General features: G+C 45.9%; 2 protein-coding genes across 2 annotated transcripts in view; one reads left to right on the forward strand and one right to left on the reverse strand.

Moving 5' to 3' along the window:
• LOC139424506 (myb/SANT-like DNA-binding domain-containing protein 4) overlaps positions 1-20,199 on the forward strand; it is a 1,073,247-nt gene that overhangs the window by 1,036,605 nt on the left and 16,443 nt on the right. The window lies entirely within an intron of this gene.
• On the reverse strand, positions 16-18,731 carry LOC139424496 (meiosis regulator and mRNA stability factor 1-like). Its single transcript, XM_071176404.1, has 26 exons — positions 18,527-18,731; positions 15,828-16,655; positions 15,445-15,589; positions 15,082-15,290; positions 14,851-14,968; positions 14,563-14,738; positions 13,543-14,058; positions 12,623-12,777; positions 12,097-12,273; positions 11,585-11,792; positions 11,175-11,353; positions 10,912-10,992; positions 10,293-10,529; positions 10,036-10,155; positions 9,591-9,772; positions 9,002-9,222; positions 8,493-8,635; positions 7,986-8,119; positions 6,842-7,044; positions 6,279-6,506; positions 5,607-5,846; positions 4,930-5,160; positions 4,518-4,578; positions 4,117-4,224; positions 3,817-3,975; positions 16-3,648 (listed from the first exon to the last, which is right to left on the reverse strand). The coding sequence occupies exons 1-26, from the start codon at positions 18,686-18,688 to the stop codon at positions 3,401-3,403; spliced, it is 5,469 nt and encodes a 1,822-aa protein (XP_071032505.1). The 5' UTR covers positions 18,689-18,731; the 3' UTR covers positions 16-3,400.

The following is a 20,199-nucleotide window of genomic DNA, read 5'->3' on the forward strand; positions in this document are numbered from 1 at the left end:
TAAGAGGAAGGAGTAATGCTTCAGTGATTTATTCAACAGAAATCATTTGGTCCCCTCAACATCAATGAAACGGTTACAACAACATCTTGTATGGTGAGCTGAGGTGAAGGGGGAACAGGGAGAAGGAACGATAGAATACTTCAGTGAAACAAATACAGAACAGAAAAATTATCACAAAGGATAACCTTGACAAAAAACTGGAGGGGGTGAGATCCATGGGAGTACAACAGAGAGACTGTGAGAGAAGTGCAAACAAACATTGACATGGTAGTATCCAAAATAGCACCACATTCCCTATATAGTGCACTACTTTTGACCAGAGTTCATATAAAGTAGTGCACTATATAGGGAATATGCTGCCGTTTCAGATGCAGACCATGACATACTCACTTCGAGATACAATTAAATCGCACTATAGTGGAGTCCGATACAAATTAACCAATGACAAAACCTTGCAAAATAAAAAACATTTTCACCTCAGAAATGAACAAACCCACAATAAACCTCCTTTTACAAGAACCAAAGCTATGCAAAGGTGCATACGGAGTACTTTACCAGTACATGCTGCTTTTTACTGATGTAAGCAAACGTAGGAGAATTGTACCTCTTATTTTAACTCTGCCTTCTGAGATAGTGGACACTGTAGCACCTGGGAGTTAGTTCTAACGTAAAACGCAGTTGTATCTTTCGAGGCCAAACTAAAGTATAATTTAAGTTTTAGTGCACAATTTTAAGGCAATTTTTGTGCCGATTGTCCCTTTGTTAAAGAGAGAAATAAGATTCTGCCCATTGTTCAAATTGGATCTAACACTTTCGGAAGATTCTGAGCCTTTAAGCCGTTATGCCTCAATATACCGTATCGGAAATCGCTCAAGATTCTGGGAAATCCACCTCCTTGAGTCATGTAATTAGAAACAGGAAGGAAATCTTGGGCGTCAAAACACAAAAGTCCAGTAACTAACGAGGAGAATCAAATTAGATGCTAATTTGAAACACAGTCAACAGGAAAAACACTAACAGGACAGGAATCTGAGTAGCCATATTGGCTCTTGGCAAGGAGATCACTATCATGGGCTCTGGCCCAATTTCTCTGGTCTTCAACTGAATCTCCAACACATACAGTAACACTGACAGAAAGAAGACATTTTGGATCAAAGGAGATGGACATCAGGGGCCCTGGCCCAATTCTCTGGTCTTTTCTGCATCTTCAACACAGTAGCACAAGAGAGAAAACTGCATCTTTCAACATCCGTTCATAGTGATGCTGTTTTTCCCTTACATCAAGTCATGCCTTCTACTTTCCAAACCATGCTTGTAGGTAGGAACTCTGTCATAACCTGGGGTTGGTTGGTACAATCAGCACTCTCATCAACACGTAGGATAGGCAACAAAAAATACATCTATAGACAATCACAAGTAAAAATGTTATGTAAAGACGAAGGAGGTATGTCATGTCTCCGGTCCATTCAGTAGCCATCCCTTACTCAGCGCCATGGCAGATACAAGCCATTGTAAGAGCCAGGCGTTGTCCAGAGCCGCACAAGGGCCTTTGTCTCTTTGATCCTATCGGGGCCTCCAGGGGCCCTTCTTGCTGTTTCATGTGTAGCTGGAGCACAGAAGTACCCATCTTTTCTCTCCACTTTTACTAAAAACACCAAGTCTATCTCATTGTTTTAAAAATCAAAAACCCCAGCTCCTCTACTCAACCAGTAGAGACAACACTGAAAATGTAGACAAAAAGCAACAAGGTTGAACAAAAACAACCTTGGGCGTTTCCACAGTAACCAGGAGTGAGGGGGGGGAGGGGGGGTGATGTAAACTGTAACCAGGAGTGGGGGGGGGGGGGGGGGGGGGGGTGATGTAAACAATACCTCTAATATATGGTTTCTGCGGAAACAAGACAACTTCAACTAATTTCTTTAAAAAAAATGCAGTTCACCAACAGTCTGATTTCTGACCTAATAGGTTTACACCATGCATAAAAGGTTGTTTTTTTATGCACAACATGCATATTACACACCACCTATAAGTTATTCAAGTGTAAACCACACTCAATCTCTAAAAATACAAAAACAGAAATCATTTCTACTTAGCTTCCGGCAGGAAACAGTGTCATCATATCTTTGTTCACGCTGCCTCCAAGCTTTTTAACACTTGGTCCGAGTATTCAGGGTCTCGGCTTCTGCCTTGCCTAAATAACGGCCCAAGGCAGACTGGCCCTCAACCTCGCCAAGAGCTTGTTCAAAACTCTTCACGGAGGAGTCAGAATTCCTTCTCTTTCACACTGTCGTACACATTGGAGACAGCGCTGATTGCGACACCCCATTGAGAACACACAAATACAAGCTTAGGTCGATTTGACTGAGACCAGACAGTCGTCAAAGTTACTTCGAAGCCACTTTGGCAGCTTGATCCCTCCTGCCATTGACTCGATACTTGAAGGAGAAACTGAAAACACCAGCCATATAGGCTACTACTTTATGAAAGCACATAGTCAAGGTGGAACGATGTCCGAGGACTCTGGACTGTGAACTGAACACAATGCTAAACATCGCCCAAGAGAAAGAGTTAAAAGAATGAGATGGACACGGTTACTCAACGATAATTGTCAATACTACCTCCAAAGCTGCCTCAATGGCAAAGCTCAAATATCTTTTTGTACTTCTAGCTGTATGAAGAAGTGCATTTGTCCGATGACAAAATGCAATGGGGACAACACAGGGGAGAGGGCAGTAGACACTCAAAATAATGACGTTTCTCTACATATTTATAAAGCTTTCCCTCAGAGCTTCCTTGACAATAATTAACATGATATAAAATCCCTATATAAGTTCCCATTTTTAAACAAGTTACTGTATTAAATCTCTGAGGGGTTTTGAGTTGAGGTAAGGGTATTCAGTGGTAAAATAGGCATCTTTTGCGATTTGCAGTGTAAACTCGTGGCTACAGTGCCAACTACCTCAGTATTTGTTGTTGCTGTATTGTCCAATGTGGGGAAGTTCTCTTTCCACTTTTAGAGAATCATGTTTCCAAACAGTTTATCCATAGTATATAATTCATATCTACCACAAAACCTTCCTGGACATGCATTAATCTGACTAAAAGTACACGGCATAGAAAAATGAATGGCTGTTGCAGAAATAACTGCAACAAGAAAACTCATAGCTTTGTGAGGAAACAACTACATCAACATGATGATTGAGTTTGATAAGGGGAAAAGGCAAAGAAAGGAAATAACGTCACAGTTTGTTGCGGGGGGCATGACTAAAAACAAATCATTATTTTTGGGGCTTTTTACAATTTAGCTGATCAACTTAATTTTCGAGTTGTGTGTGATGAATGTGTGTGTGTGTGTGTGCGAGTGTGTGCTTGTTCCAGCATGTGATCGTCAGTGAGTGTCTTAGGGTGCGGCTGTAAAAGAGAAGTTAGCTGCCAGCTTCACTTTATTGCGAGGAGCCCTCTTGCTGGGGCTGTTTTCAACAGACGCCATTTTGCGGGTAACATTCTGTGGAGGCTTGGTAGTCATGGAAACCAAAACAACAACGTTCTGGTTGTTGTCAGTTAATGCTTCTATAGGCTCAGATGTGCCACAGACAGCAGGGGCTGCTACTTCTTCTGCTACAGCTTCCTCCTCAAGTTTATCACGCTCTGAAAAACACAATGGCATCATATATCCAGGTCAGTCCAAGGGAAGATGTCGGCTGTGTGTATAGCGGAGCACGAGTAAGCTTGAAGCTAATGCCTAGGCGGGCTAACAGTCTCATGGCACACAGAAGACCTGGGTTTGAAACGTGGTTGATCACATGATCAGCTCACCTGCTGGTGATGGCGTCTGCTCGAAGCGGATGAGGTCAGCCTGTTGGAGAACGGGGTCAGGGTGCAGCTGGGGAGAGGGCAGGCAGGAGGGTACTGGGCCACACAGCAGGTCTACTGGAGAGGTCAGACACAGCAGCTCTGTCTCCACCCCACCAACACCTGATGGAGAAAAAAAGAGACTTAATTTCTGCTTCAATGTATAAACAACTATTAAAAAGCCTAAAAACACCTACAAGGCAGAAAGAAGAACATCAAAACATTGGTAATAGTGCCTATGACTCCAGTGGTGTGGTGAGCTACCTGGGCTGTGAGTTCCAGACTCTGTGTTGCTACAGGGGCTGTTTCTCTGGCTGGCCCCGTCCTCAGGCTCCTCTGAGGCTGCAGGGCTGGCTCCAGTGGCTCGAGCTGCTGAGGAGAACCAACCAACCCACAGACCATTATTACACTCTTTCCATTACAGAGTAAAACACTGTGCCTTCAAGACACTACCATTTCTGTTCTCATCATACAAGCAAAATACCACGACTTCTGTTCCCATTACATGTCATGTTCAACTTGTCTCGTGTTGAAGGATCATACAACATGATGCCCCTGAGATGAACTGATAACAACCCCTTCCCGTATGTTAATACTAAATGCAGGTAAGGACAAAGCCATTTGTTTCCACAGTTCCTGCTGCCAGACGGTTGATTAGTCTTTACCTTTCATATCGTTCTTCAAAACGATAATCCTCTTGTGGCCATGCCCTTTGATCCACACTACCTGCAGACAGGCAGAAACAACATCCCATTTAATTACCACAAACCCCATCCATCCGTCACCACAGAGTCTGCTATGGGGGCTAAAGCCGCACAGTGCAGGGACAGAGAAGGCAACTAACCACATTGACTACATCTGCTGCTTCGACATTTATATCCCCAGTGCAGGTCCATATGCTCAAGAACTCTTTAGATACAAGCGTTATCAATTCCCATCTTATCATCAACACATCTGTGTATTTCCAACATGTTGTTTAACTAGACGTTTCTTGTCTATCAGCTTTGAATTTGAGAAAAGCACTTAAACTTTTTTTGGTGAGGGTGAGGAGGAAGGCGAGCGTTAGTAATTCTGTACCTGTGGTATGGCGTTGAGCAGGTCGTCTACGCTGCCGTAGCCGTAGGAGCGAGGTTGGAGGCCGCGTCCGGTGAACTTGGCATAGGCCCCGGGGAACTCCGTTAGGGAGATCTGGTGGTAGTGGTAGGTGTGGAGCAGGGCACGCACCCTACGGGCAAACTGGTACAGACGGGTTAGTCTAACTCTCTCCTCGCCACGCTCGCCTTCCTCCTCACCCTCACCGTAGAACAGCTAGGAGGGGGGAGAGAGAGAAGGGAAGTTATGAGAAACACCAGGGGAGGGCAAACTTTGTGGCTCGAGGGCCACATTGGGATTTCGAAATGAAACAGAGGGCCACACACATTTTTTGGAGGGTGGGCCAGAATGGATGAGGGGTCATAGTTTGCCTTGTCTAGACTAGACCTACACACAAAGACCTAATGGTCATCATTCCAACATATAACAACAGTGTTTCATTCAAAAGGATTGTGCAATACGTCTCAGACAATTACAAAACCCGACTAACACAATGCTACCCAACTTTAAGACCCTGTGAAAAAGCCCTAAAAAATGCTTTCAACAGGAATCCATGATCCTTCTTATCAGACAAATTGGCAGTAGAGCAAAAGGGTTCCAGTCTATAGAACTAGAATTAAACATTAGTATAGTATGATATCTCTATGGTCCAGTCCACCGACCTCCACCAGGTAAGGCAGGCTCTTCAGCAGCTCGCTGAGCGAGAGGAAGCCGTATTCACAGGGGTTGAGCTGTAACCCATGTACAGAATGATACAGCAGACTCAAGCCCTCCACGCTGACGGAGCCGTCTCCCTCGTGCTGCCCCAGGCCCATCAGCAGGGACAGCAGCTGGCACGTTAACGAGCGCAGAGATTTCCTGTTGATCAGCTGGACCTCACGGCCGTTAGTGCCGTCCACCACCTGAGGAGTAGATCAAATCAGATGTATTTATAAAAATCCCTTTATACTGCCGCAGGTATCAAAGTGCCTTCAGTTGGAGGTGAGAGATGAACCTTGGCATTCAGAAAACTAGGCTGAATCTGGAATTGATAGCTAATTTCCAATATAAAGATGACATTTCAACGCACCAATAAGGGGCCTGCACACTCAAACCTCATCCAAGCCACTTCAGTGACATCAGGAAATACTTGTGACTCATCCTTAGGGGCCAAAATAATGTTTGCTTGTTTACACGAGGTATTGTATAGCTCAGGATGCTCTTGTTCAGTGTTGGGGTCGACAACCATCAAAACATGCAGTATCACAACCATTTAAATCAGTCTAAATCTATTAAAGTACAACAGCCTACTACAGATGTATTTGACTGAACTGACTAGAAAGTTCCAACCATACCTTGACGACGTGGCAGAGGTTGACGAGCAGGGCGGGCAGGGAGGAGACGTCATAGTCCTGGAGCCTCAGGCCGTAGCCGAAGGTCTTGCTGTACTCAGACAGTAGCTGGGCAGCAGGCAGGCTGGAGTCTCTCTGGGAACGGAGCATCTTGACCAGCTGGGCAGCCAGGGCCTTCACACGCTCTACCTCTGTTAGTGTCAGCACCTTCTCCTCTCCACACTCCAACACCTGGGGAGAGAGAGAGGTTCCATAACAAAATGTTCACTCTACTCTAGGAATAATGTTATTTGTACTGATAATAAATTACCCATTAGGACAGAAATGAGACGCACACCTATATTTATTACACACAATTTTTATGGGAGGTGAAAAAAAAAATAGCTGCTGGGTATGACAGTTATTACTGTCAGACGTTGCAATTAATTTCCAAATTAAGGTAGTGCTCTGGATAAATTGAGGATAATCTGACATTATCAATGGCTTCTCCTGCAGCACTCTGAAGTCAACAAATAAAAACACACACACTCCTCCTGGGACAGAGAATGACTCTGGCCTCCACCCACCACGAGTACGTCGGGGATGGCCTCGAAGAGCTCCATGAGCTTGGTGAAGCCGTAGTAGGCGAGTTTGCACTGGCGTCCGAAGTGGTGGTGGTAGGTAGGGATGAACTTGGAGAAGGCCATGCGACAGTGGGGCTGGTGTCGCAGTAGGTCCACCACCTCCTTACCAAACTGCTTGGTCCGCTCCATCTCATCTGATGTACGATCTGAGGGGGACGAGGACAAAGGAGGGCAAGAGTTAACAACTCAGTTCTCTTTATTTATAATATATATTTTTAGAAGCCAGTTAGATATGTTCTCTGCTGGATGGAGTCTCCCTGTTGTAATAAACCACGTATTTATACATTTACTTCACCTTCTCTTCTTTTAGCTCACCTGGTAATTCCTATTACAGGTCATTTCATTTTTTGCCATTTTAAAGATTATACAGAAAAACAGGTAGAGGGAAAAACAACCAGATCCCCAAACCACATACCAAGTAGAACAGGTATTTCTGACTCTATTGAACAGAGAGAGGATGACAGTGTGGAAAGAGGTTGTGTCAAAAGGCAGTAGGCCGGGTTTAAACCTACTGTACGCCGACACCGTAGACGTGTACCGAAGGCTGCGGCATTACTGCTACACCAGCCAGGTCACAGTCAGGAGATAGTCAGGCATATGTGTGTGTGAGAAATGCATTACTTTATTCCATGCCAAGGATATTCTTATCCATCTCCAAGGGAATTTCTGGGTTTAATAAAGAAGAGAGAAAAAAAAACCTATCCAAAACAAAAGTGACTAATATTTCACAATTTCCCCCCAGGGATCAAATGTACAACTACAGACACAAACAAGACAACAACCCAACCGTCTGGTCCCAAGTTCAACATATTTTCTAAACAAACGTTACCAATATTTCACATGTTCCTTCCTAAAGCTGGGTATGTTCCCCCAGAGGATCAAATGTACGAGAAAGACAGAACAACCCTCTGGTAGTTTATCCATGACCCTGATATCAGACCCATTAGGGTTGCAAAATTCTTGGTACTTTCCCCAAATTCCCAGAAAAGTACACTGGAACAATAACCACAAAAAATACAGAATCCTTTTGGGGAAGTTACCGGAATGTTGCATACCCTAAGACCCATACAGAGGGACCTCATCTCACCTCTCTTGGGTACAGAGATGACAGTGTCCAAGTCCTGGTGTGTGATGGTGATGGTGGTGTCAGGGATCTCAGCTAGCAGGTCCATCAGATCACACATCCCATAGTCCAGCACCCGCCAGTCTCTGGAGAAGCACCTGTAGCAATAGAAACACATTGAATGAACACACACACAGACAGGGAGCCATTTGACACAGAAAATACACTTCCAAATGAATTCATATAAAACACCATCACAAGTAAATACACCTCCAAAAAAGCCAATAGAAACAGAATCCAAACAAAGTCATAAAACAAATACTTTACTGTTAATTAACAATAGCTGACAGGAATGTGCTTAGCTTAGGATAGACAACATGATTGGCTGAGAGCGTGGGAATGGGCGGTCCTCCTATAGAATTGACCAGTGGTTGGTCTGCATGAATTTTAGACTCTTTGGCTCGACGGTATGATTTGCTGAGAGAGTGGCGGTTCCTATGAGAGAGGGGCAGTTCCTATGGTAGTACTGACCAATGGTAGGCCTGCATGAAGTCTGTGATGGCCACCTGTTTGCTGGCCTGGAACTTGAGCAGTTTGAGGAGGTCCTGGGTGAATCTCTTCACCTGGGCACGGTGGGTCAGGGTCAGCAGACGCTTGGTCCCCATGCCAAGGATCTGGAGTTGAGAGGAAAGAGAGATTCATTCATGCTTTGTTTACTTCAGGGGTCGCCACCACTGAGTGTATGCAAGCACTTCCTGCTGCAATAATCTATTAGATGTTGTACTAATTGTTTCCGTCAGGGATCTAACCTCAAGGCTGTTGAAGTGTGTAATGAGAAACAAAGTGGGCAAGGCTTTGTCAGAAGGGATAGCAGATGGTCTCCCAGTCTCTTCATTGTGTGTTTGAGCTAGGAAGTCACTAAACTAGCAAGATTAAAAGTGATCCATCGTGTGTCAATTAATTGAGCTTGAGTAACTGCCATCTTTGATTATCTGTGTAAGTGAGCGATTTATTAAACTGTGCGTGTGTATGTATCATACCTGCAGTACGTGAGGCACAGCCTCCAGTAGCTCCAGCAGCTTAGAGTATCCGTAGTCAGAGACCCTACACTGCTTGGCATAGTGGTGGTGGTAGGCAGGTATGAACTTGCTGATGGGCATCAGGTTGCAGGGCTGACCCTTCATCAGGTCAATGAGCTCTCTACTGAACTGGATCAACTGGGGGTTCCCCACCGGGGACTTGCACCGCTGCGTCCACTGGTCTATGACACACACACACACACAGCAAGAGGTTTTAATGACTTCTATTATGATAGTAGTATGGGTGCAGCTCTGTCTTGGAGTGCTGGTATCTGCGTCAGCAGCACAGTATCCACCTACTAAAAATGTCAGGAAAGCAGTTTTTAGCTCAACATATCTCTGACACAATTCTTATTGCCTCCCAAGTCTCTTCAAGTGTCTTTGAGAACGGTCTTATGCGATAGGGGCCTCCATTGTTAATGAATATAGGGTTTAAATTCTGTAGGTTTGTATTGCTTTTATGAACCCCAGAGGATTCCTCTGCGAGTCTAAATATAAGGTTTTCAATGTAATTCTCCCTGAGGGTTAGGGCTGAGAGTCAGGTCAGTACCTGTGTTGGATGCAGGCGGCTTGTTGTGGATCCACTTGATGACCTTGAAGCCGTTCTGAGCAGTGACGATGTTAATGCCTGGTATACAGGTGATGAGGTGCTCCAAGGGGACACTCCCCTCCTCCTCCCCCTCTTCAGACACCGCCAGGGGGCCCAACTCTGATGCATAGCACTCTGAGAAACTGAGTCACAGGAAAGCAAAATTAATATTCATAAAACACAAAATCTAGTAACATTTACAGTGTTATACGAAATTCCAAATGGCCATTGCAGTCCATTTGTATGAAATGGGTTCTAGAAATATTGTTTTGATTTATTAAAAAGGGTCTTTCCCATAAAAGTTCACTTATTTCAAGGCAGATCTCTCCCACTCCATTTATTGAATTCAACTTTATTAAGCATCCACTGTCCGTTAATCTATCCAGGCAGAGACAGCGTTGGTTACCTGAGCAGGGGCAGGGTTCCCTCATGGGACTGTAGCAGACAGTGGACCTGGGAGGCCAGGGTCTTCAGAGACACCACCACAAAAGGAATCTTATACGAGTCTGGGTCAAAGTCTGCCTCACTACAGGGGGTGGACAGAGAGAGATCGAGCTCTTATGAAATACTTTCTCAAAAAGAGTCCTGTAAGATGACATAAATATGTGTGTGTGTGTGTGTGTGTGTGTGTGTGCGCATATGGGTCTTTCAGTCTATCCCTACCTGAAGTTCTGCTGTGTGTAGTGGTAACTGCAGACAGGCTCGTGGTACTCCAACTGTTCAAACACCACAGGACTACCATTAGCCGAGGACCCCTCCTGGGACTGAGACGACCCCAGAGGGCTCTGCCTGGCCTGGCTACTGGGGAGGAGACACACCAGCCTGCCTCCACCCTGCTCCCTCACCGCCACAACCTCTTGTAGTCTGTATAGGTCGCTCACCACCAGCTTACGACCAAATCTGGGGAGAAGTGGAGAGATGGGTGGAAAGGAATTAATAAAGTACATTGACATAGCCATTACTTAGCCTCCATTTACACAGGCAGCCCAATTCTGATCTTTTTCCCCCCACTGATTGGTCTTTTAACCAATTAAATCAGATCTTATTGGTCAAAAGACCAATTAGTGAAAAAAAAAAGATCAGGGCCCGTTTTCCCAAAAGCATCTTAAGAATAAGTTCATTAGAACCATAGGATCCCATAGTTCTAATGTTGAACTTAGCATTAAGATGCTTTTGGGAGAAAGTGTAAACGCAGCCACAGTACTTAACATTGCATAGGACTAACTCCTACAGAGGTGGAGGGAGGTTGAGTGATGAGGAGGAGAGAAGCAACATGACTCACTTTTTCTCGTAGATTTCAGTGAACTTGAAAAGAGGAAGACAGCTGGCTGGCGCGTCCTGGAGAATCTGGAAGATTTCAGAGCTGTAGAAAGAGGAAACCTTTTAATACCATCCGAATCCATCTCAAACCAGGTATAAATCATGTGTTGGCGACATTTTTAAAAAGGATGGTGACGAGTTCCCCGATCGAAGACATGAAACTGCCAAATGATGTGACAAGTAAGGGAGAGAGTACTACCTCAATGTTAGCTGTGCTGTACATACCGGAGCATGGCTAGAGACTTGTTGCCGGCCCCGGTGATGAGGGAGACGTGGATGCGTTTGCTTCCTATCTTGTAGCGGTGCAGGCTGCTCACAGCACTGATGGCCTGCTGTAGGGAGACGAACTGGACGGTGGCCTTCAGCTGGTAGTCTGTGTGGGGACTCAGCTCTACACCTTTAACCTGGAGGGAGACACGCACGTTAGCTTCTCATGTCGTCTACAGTGTTCGCGATTTGGCACAAGCACACACAGCCGCGTCAGAAAATGACAGAATAGGTTGAATCAATACAATGACACTAAACTACTAAATCTTGACCTCGCCATCTTGCTATTTAGCCTCAAATGGGAGACAGATTAAAGCTCCATTCATCTATAATGAATAGCATCAGAATACTGTCTGTACAGGACTCACCCGTCCGTGTCTGGAGAAGGCGTCGTGCAGGCTCTGCTGCAGCTCCTTACGGGACATCCTGTAGTCCAGGTTGGCCACCTGTAAGTCTGCCCCGTCCGAGAAGGGCTCCGAGGCCTGTGGGCCCACAGGCAGACAGGGGCTGCTGCTGCCCCGGGGAGGAGGGCCTATTAGGGGGGAGGAGCGGCTCGACATGCAGGGGGATCCACTCCTGGAGCAGAGAGAAAGTTGAGTTGAGTGGGTTGGTTGGCAGCACCATAGGAAGGTATAGATTGAAATGTCCTGACCAAATCATCAAAGTGTCAGATATTTGTGTAGCTCAATGAGGTTACTTTAAGACAATTCGTGCAGGAAATGTTAAAACTAATTTGGGGGAATATTCCCTTGCATTGTTTTTGGGGGGATAAAAAAGGCTCAAGTTAAAACCAAGGCATAGACTGACGTCTCTCCTCGCCTAAAGACTGCTTACAGGGTAAGGAAACAAACGGTAATTCTGTAGTGTCTGAAGGTCTCACCGTGAGGACCAGGAGCCTTGGGAGAGGCCCTGTGGCTGGGGGAGGACCGAGGCGCTAAAGGTCTTGTGCAGGGTCAGCTTGCTGAAGGCAGAGGGGGTGCTGATCTGGAACTCTCCAGAGCTCCGGTCCACATGACGCTCAGAGTCCGATGCACTGCGGGGGCTGGAGAGGTCCCTCCTGATGGGAGATTAACATTAACTCGAAGTTTAAAGATTATGGCATACTCAGCTCTCTGAAAACAGCAACTGCATGTGAGAGTTTTTGGCATCACCTCAGCTCCAGTAGTTTGAGCACAAGCCACTTCATTTAGAAACAGCTGCTTATTAATTCCTACATCTGCCTATGTGTTCTACACTTCCCTGGGTCGATGGACCCCTCTATAACAGGGATACTTTTTGCAGGCCATTTTACAATATTGAAGGTAAAAACACATACAAGCCTGTGGGAACCAACTGTGATCTAACTATTAGTACATTTGTTCTTTCTTCATTTTAGTCTGAAAGGGGCCCTGGTGTCCATAGCGTACCTCCTGCAGCTGAACATAGACTCTCCTATGAGGCCGGCCTTGATGGGGTGTTGCTGGGACGGCCCCTCTCCGTTACTGTGGGGGGAGGAGTTGCGCTGGCCTTTCTCCAGGGGGAAACCCCCAATCTTGGGCTTGGTCTCCAGTCCACCTAGCTCCTGCACCAGGGGGACAACCAAAGTGTAACTAGATATGTAGTGGTGAATGTATTAGAAAAGCCATCAGCTTGGCAGAATGGATGTGAAGAGGCTAATAAATAAACAATAGACCTGAGAGGAAGTGGTCCTTCAGAGTGCTGGTGATTTTTTACCAAAGCTATTTATTAAAATCAGAGCTATACGTTTCCCCCATTGTTAGTATTATTCAACCTCTTGTATTGTCATAACTCTGACATTATCATCACCATTCTGCAGTCTTCCCCTCAGCTCTATTGTCGGGTGGAGACAAAGCAACGGAGCAGCAGAATAAAAAGAGCAGAGATCAAAGTAACAGATCAAAAGCGTAGAAGAAAGAGACCATAAAAAACAGACTGTTACGGCCGGCGGGACAGGAAGCGATTACAAACAGAAGCAGGATTCTGACGAGATGAGGCATGGGATAGAGCAAAGATATGGGAGAGAGAGATATGCAAATCATTAGATTGATCGAGGCATTAATTGACAAAATGAATTTAAAAAAAGATAAGCCAGACATTTTATGAAGCATGGGACAAAGTGTTGAAATGCCACACATTGATTAAAACATTACATGAAATGTTGAACGAAGCACAGAAACAGACCAGGCATTAAACTACATGAAACAGGGGATGAAGCCTGGCTATAGTTTAAAAGCCACAGGTTAGCGCAGGCAGAGTGGAGGACATGGACAGGGTTAGGGGAGGACAGGCGGCACGCGGGATGGGGGGGCGGCAGGATGCTGCTGACCTGAGGAAGCTTTCTGGTTTGGGGGGGAACGGGGTAAGGTGTCCCCCCGCTCCCCCTCCTGGGGCTGTAGGGCCTCTCAGGCACCGGAACGGATAGGGGGAGCGAGGATTCCCTCTCTCTCTGACACTCACGCCTCGCACGCCTTTTCCTCCTAGGGGAGCGCAGCTTCTCCAGGGGAAGGAAGGAAAAAGAGGAGGAGGGAAGAGGTTGAACTGGAAGCAGAGGTGGAGTCTCAGATGAGGAGGGTGGTGGGGTTGGGTCGTTTCCCTCCTCAGTGGACGGAGCTGAGAAAGAGAGGGTGATGCGCCGGCCGAACACGTCCTCGTTCTCCATGCGCTTGAGGGCGCGCTCCGCCGCTTCCTGCGAGCCGAAGCGGAGGACGGCGGTGCCGGTGGCCATGGAGACGCCCAGCACCTTGCCCCCACAGTTGTCTGAGAGGCGGCGGAGGCGGTTGCCCACGCTCTTGCCGTCGCAGCCCGGCGGCAGGTTGTACACATAGAGCAGGTTGAAACCGAGCTGGTGGGGGGAGGAGAGGAGGGAAAGAGAGAAGAGGGGACCGCTCTGGGTTTACGTTTTTGAACATTCTTTGGAAATGTGTTTTGAAATGACAAGAGGTTTGCAGGGTCGGAGTCTTGTGATTCGTAGCATTACACTACTGAAGATCACACTGTAGAACGAGAGGGAAGACACAGGACCCGTGTGGCTCAGTTGGTAGAGCATGGCACTTGCAAGGCCAGGGTTGTGGGTTTGATTCCCACAGAGGGACCAGTATGGACAAATATGAAAATGTAAGTCGCTCTGGATAAGAGTGTCTGCTAAATGACTCAAAAGTCAAATGCAAAGAGGTCTAGAACCATTGGAAGAGTAAAGGGCAGATTTCAGATCGCCCAGAAGTAATGCCTAAAGGGCAGATATTGTCTCTGAGCAACCAGTCAGAGTACTGTACATGTATTGAAAAGTGAACTTCTGACATTCTGCAATATGGATTACATATATCAATTAAGCATCTCTGAAGCATACCTGTGATTTGACAGCCTGTCTGGGCGGCAGGTCGGCTACCATCTCTTCAAAGGCCACGTGGCGGTGGGCGTGCTGCAGCAGGGCGTCCGACGTCTGACCGCTCTTATGGACCAGGATCACCTGGAAACCATGGCGATGCCGGAGGTCACTCAGCTCGCTGGCAAAGTTCACGTCGGCTGCGAAACGGATTCAGAAAAGGGGTTAACTACCGCCAAGCGTGGACGGACGAACGAACGAAATGAAAGAAAATCTGTTTTAACATCCATAAGGTAAAATGAGCACACGCACAGGAGACTAGCACCACAGTAGCAGGGGCAGTGTGTGTTTCCGCAAAGCGCCGCAGGCTCTGACGAAGCTTGTCGTCCGCAGCGTTCTTGGCGGTAGCGTTAATGTGCGCTACCGTCACCTGGGGAAAAAATTTACCAGAAGACAATCAGACATTGCTCATTTAGGTAGAGTCAGAGACTGAAGAATAGAGTGGAACACTGAGCTGAGGGAATCAGATCACACACAGGTTACCTGGCAGTTGTTGAGCTCCTGGATGACAGCCTTGTTCTCCTTGCTGATGTCACAGACGCAGATGAACTCTGCCTCTCTGTGGCCCTGGAAGAAGTGGCTGCGGAGGCGCTGGACCACAGCTGCAGCAGAGCGACCGCTGGGAACACAGCAGTTCTCGATGTCCCAGAAAACACCCACCGGAGGGATGTTCTCAGGGCCTTCTGGAGAACCTGGGGAGGAGAAAAACACCAAATGTGTTCAGAAATTGAGCGAAACTGGGAGGTACTACTGTCCTGCATGTCTCTAGTGAGAATTGTTTTTGAGAAAAATGTTGGTTCAGTGTGCCCTTCTGAACACGACTGGCATCATTACATTGATACATACCATACTTTGTTGCAGATTTGCCCAGGGTGGAACCCAGCAGTAGCAGGCCGTCGGAGGAGGTCAAACAGCCATTACACACGGGGATGGGCACAGAGACCGACTGGGCCAGGGGCAGAGGAATGTTAGGCCACAACTTGTCTGCAGGCTGAACACGTGGAAAGAACAAGTTATCATTCTGTAGTCAGACAAAACAACCCATGTCTTCAAATGTTGTAATATTGTACAGTCAGGGACGGCAAAGAGTCATTTCTAAATGATGGGCAAATGACACAAATTGTTACTCGTATGCATGTAACTGAACAAAGTACTGCCCGTTCCTGTATACAAGTGACACCCAATCCAATAGAGTGCCACCACCACAGTGAACAAAGAATTCCACCAACCTTCGTCAAACAATCCCGGCAGTAGTGCGCCCCCGTGCGACAAACTGTGCGTTCAAGATTGAAGTGCATAGCATTAGAAGAACAGATATGTCCCGAGGTGGGTATGTGGGGGTCACTGTGTGCTGCCAATGATCTCTGGACCCCCAGAGTGGCAGGGTTGTAATCACCACCACAGGGGTAATACCCAGCTGCCCTATGGTGGGGGGTGGCGGTGGTAATGAATTTAGACTCGTTGTAGGGTAAAGGGATGGAGGGGTAAGAGTGGAGAGGTCTGAGAAGGCCTCCTGTACAGCAGGAGCATGGTAGGTGGGAGTGAGACTGAAAGGATAGGGGCTGGGACGTGGTGTCTACAGAGGGGATGTGGAGCTTGTAGCTCCCAGAGGGGAGTAGCGTGGCTCTGGCATCCCCTCCACCACCACCAAGGCTGGGGAAGTGCGGGTGTGAGTTGAGGGTGGTTGGCGTTGTTTGACTGGCTCCTAGCCTGCTGAAAGAGGCTTCCTGAGAACATGGAGGGAGGTAGAGTGGGACACCACTGCTGACACCGACACCACTACTAATACTAGCGCTACCTCCACCACTAACAACCCCATAACCACCACGACCCAATGGGTCTGTGCTGCAGTGCTCACAGTGAGTGCACACGCTTACTTTGGGACTACCCCCCTGTAGTGGTAGTTGTTGGAGGGAGTCTTGCGGAAGAGGAGGCAGACAGGGAGGGGGCAGAGGGAGGGGAGTGAGGGGGAAGGGCTGGGAGGCAGCGGTATGATGCGGAGGAGGAGGCAGATCTTTCAGCTCCAATACTGGCTTTCTTTTGTCCATGTAATCGTTCTGAGAAAAGAAGTTAAACAAACAAAAAGGTTATTTCTAAACTAAACAAACAAAAAGGTTATTTCTCAGCATAATCATTTCATGCTTACTACTTATTTTTTTTATTTGGCATTTGATTCCTGATTGATATTGTACTGCATTGTTGAGGAGAGTTAGTAAGCATTTCACTGAACAGTGCTCACGTGACCAATAAACTTTGATATGATGGGGAAATGTATTCTAGTTGACCCTGACCCATCTTTGTACAACTTACACCTCAGCTCTACTACACACGTGGCGTTGCTTTGCCTTCAGCGCCGTGTCAATGTGACGTTCTACCTGCTACACAGAACACACGCAACCAAAAATCATCCTTTTCACTCGAGAATTGAACCTCTGTGAATCTTAAGCTTGGAGGCTACCGTTGGACGGGACGCAAAAGCGAGCGCAACACAGCAGTATAGCAGCTTTCATTGATGTCAAAGGAAGCATTTCCTCAATGGCTGATGGCAATGCTGGATGCCCGATGTCTATAGCATAGCATAGCAGGGCCGTAAGATGGGAGAGAAAACCAAGTTGATGAAAGTAGGCCCGTTCAGTTCACTGATAAGAGTAAAGAGACGTGTGCTCCTGTGTGTCTAATATGTCAGATAGTGGCCTTGGGAGGATTCACGATATGTAATAAGAGGAACTGTCATTCTAGAACAACCAAGTTCAGGAACAAATGGTCTCTGGCTTTTGAAGCCTATCTAAAAATGACTGGAGGCAGCAATGTACATAGTTATGACTATAATGCTACATTTCACATAAAAAAGGCAAGTAGGTTAAAGAACAAGTTCTTATTTACAATGACGGTCTACCCCGGCCAATCCCTCCTCTAACGGCGCTGGGCCAAATTGTGCACCACCTTATGGGACTCCCGATCACAGCCGGTTGTGACACAGCCCGGGATCGAACCTGGGTCTGTAATGACGCCTTAGACCGCTGCGTCACTCAGGATCCCCAAATCCTCTTTTATTACACAGACTTCACTCTCCACAATTCACACACTGCTTCCTCTCAAAGCTTCAAATTAATTGGTCCCTCCATGTTGAAATCAGTATCTTCAATGTCTACCCTTAATAATACGATTGATTAGAGCTGGGAAGAGAAACCGCAAATTGACACCGACCACTTATTGTGGACATTTAGCTGATATCGTTCATTACCTGATAGGGACTTATTAAATAAGTTTGCTTATGTGGGCGATTGCTAATGGGACAATTGATAGCTACACCATTTAAAGTAGTAGTAGCTTTAACTCCTTTGGGATAGGGGGCGGTATTTTGATGTCCGGATGAAAAGCGTGCTTAAAGTAAACGGCCTGCTACTCAGGCCCAGAAGCTAGGATATGCATATAATTGGTAGATTTGGATAGAAAACACTCTAAAGTTTCTAAAACTGTTAAAATAATGTCTGTGAGTATGGCAGGCGAAACCCAGAGAACCCCCCCCCCCCCCCAAAAAATCATCCTACCCCTGATTTCAATGGCTGGCGTTTTTATAATAGGTCGAAATCGTGCCCGACTGCAGTTCCTAGGGCTTCCACTAGATGTCAACAGTCTAGAGTTTCAGGCTGGTTTTTGGAAAAATGAGCCAGAAATTGTAGTTTTTCTAGGTAGCTCCCATTTTGGCTGTAGTGTTTCCAAGCGCGTGAATGAGAGCGCATTCTTTGGTATTTTTCTCCGGTAGAGATAATAACAATTCTCAGTCTTAAATTGTATCGTTTATTTGCATATTAGGGTACCTAAGGTTTGTATTTTTGTACTTCATACCCATCATAGAACGTAAACTATCATCAGTCTCCGGCTACAATGTCAATACTTAATTGAAACAGAATGTAATGTTACATACTTGTTTGTCTGTGTTGTAACTTGGGGTGTTTTGCTGCTCGGGGGTGGAGAAGCACTCTGTGAGTTTCCAGAGCCGGGACGAGGCCTCTTTCTTGGGACGACTGAGCCATGGGAAGGGCCTAGAACTGCATATGGATCTCTCCTTTCCCAGTCCTTCCATCATACAACCTAGCAAAGCCTTTCACCATCTTGCTTCCTTCTCATGCTTCCCTAAGATAGAGAAAAGAGGAAGCCCTTTGTTTTAAATGTTTCCAAATTGGTCTTCATAAGTTTCCACTGGCTGCAATAGGGTAGCTAATGTTATGTAGCTAGCGACTACCACAGAATATTTAAACCTACACCCAGGGCTTTACAGAGCTACCATTTTGGGGGCATATGCTCCTAAATATTTAGCTGTGCTGTCTGGAATTATAACTTGGGAGCACAGTGCCCCTAAAAAACAGAATCCAGGTAATAATTGTTGAAACGATTTATTCGCTGTCCCGCAGCCGCAGTAGTATGCAAACATGTGGTGGCACAGAAAGGAAAAGGAAGCTTCTTCAGGAGAATAACACAGAAAGGAAAAGGTAGCTTCTTCAGGAGAATAACACAGAAAGGAAAATGTAGCTTCTTCAGGAGAATAACACAGAAAGGAAAAGGTAGCTTCTTCAGGAGAATAACACAGAAAGGAAAAGGTAGCTTCTTCAGGAGAATAACACAGAAAGGAAAAGGTAGCTTCTTCAGGAGAATAACACAGAAAGGAAAAGGTAGCTTCTTCAGGAGATGAGCTTCAAAACTAGCTAGGATTCATATATTTTAGTCATTTAGCAGACAATTATCTAGAGTGGTTTATAAGAGCAATTAGCGCTCAGATTTTTCACCAAGTCGGCTTGGGGATTCGAACCAGCAACCTTTCGGTTACGGTCCCAACACTCTTATCCACTAGGCTACCTGCCACCTAATATATATATATATATATATACCCACTATAGGCCATCTTAAAAATCTTCTAGATTTATTCAATTACAATAAACCCTGTATTTTTTGCTGGCAATTCTTATCAATGAAAGGGCAATCTGCAATTACTACAAAACCAAATAAATAATAAACACATAATAAATAATAATAAACACATTGATTCCTGAAGAGTAGAACTTAAACTGCCCCATGAGCTTAGTTTAACTGTCATAATCAAAAATATAAACTTGTTTTCCCTATGTTTGTAAACAAAGTAAATGTAAACAAACACTATAGCCTCAAACATGGTTAAAACTGTACTTTTATATCATGATGGTCGGTCTGTGAATTTAAGTGTGGTTACATTTCCCACAGGCCAATCCCTCAACCTTTTACCGAAACAGTGGCGGGAAATCTACTTAGTTATCGTTTCAACTGCGGATTACCTCAAATATGTTTATTTGTGTGCTTGGGAGCACGTGTGGAAAATGTCAGCATAGAGCACCAAGCAAAATGTTAACTGCAGAGTTTAGCCGATTAAACTCAACGTTTTAAATCGTGGAGTTGAGTTGCCTATGCAGTTGTGACATGCTAGTGTGGATTTACTGTTTAGCTATACACGTGCCATTAAACTAAATGCGTGTTCCCGTTTGCTATGTTAATGACCAACTGCCCTCATATAATTCACTGGTTCATTTTAGTGGTGAAACGAGGCGTGCTAGCGAACAGGACTGCTTG

The sequence above is a fragment of the Oncorhynchus clarkii genome, chromosome 13, assembly GCF_045791955.1.
Source record: "Oncorhynchus clarkii lewisi isolate Uvic-CL-2024 chromosome 13, UVic_Ocla_1.0, whole genome shotgun sequence".
NCBI lineage: Eukaryota > Metazoa > Chordata > Actinopteri > Salmoniformes > Salmonidae > Oncorhynchus > Oncorhynchus clarkii.

Coding starts and splice junctions, on each gene's coding strand:
- LOC139424496 (XM_071176404.1), bottom strand. CDS start 18,688: ATGATGGAAGGACTGGGAAAGGAGAGATCCATATGCAGTTCTAGGCCC. Junction 14,969..15,081: donor AGGAGCTCAACAACTGCCAG/GTAACCTGTGTG, acceptor TTTTTTCCCCAG/GTGACGGTAGCGCACATTAA. Junction 9,223..9,590: donor GCCGCCTGCATCCAACACAG/GTACTGACCTGA, acceptor TGTGTGTCATAG/ACCAGTGGACGCAGCGGTGC.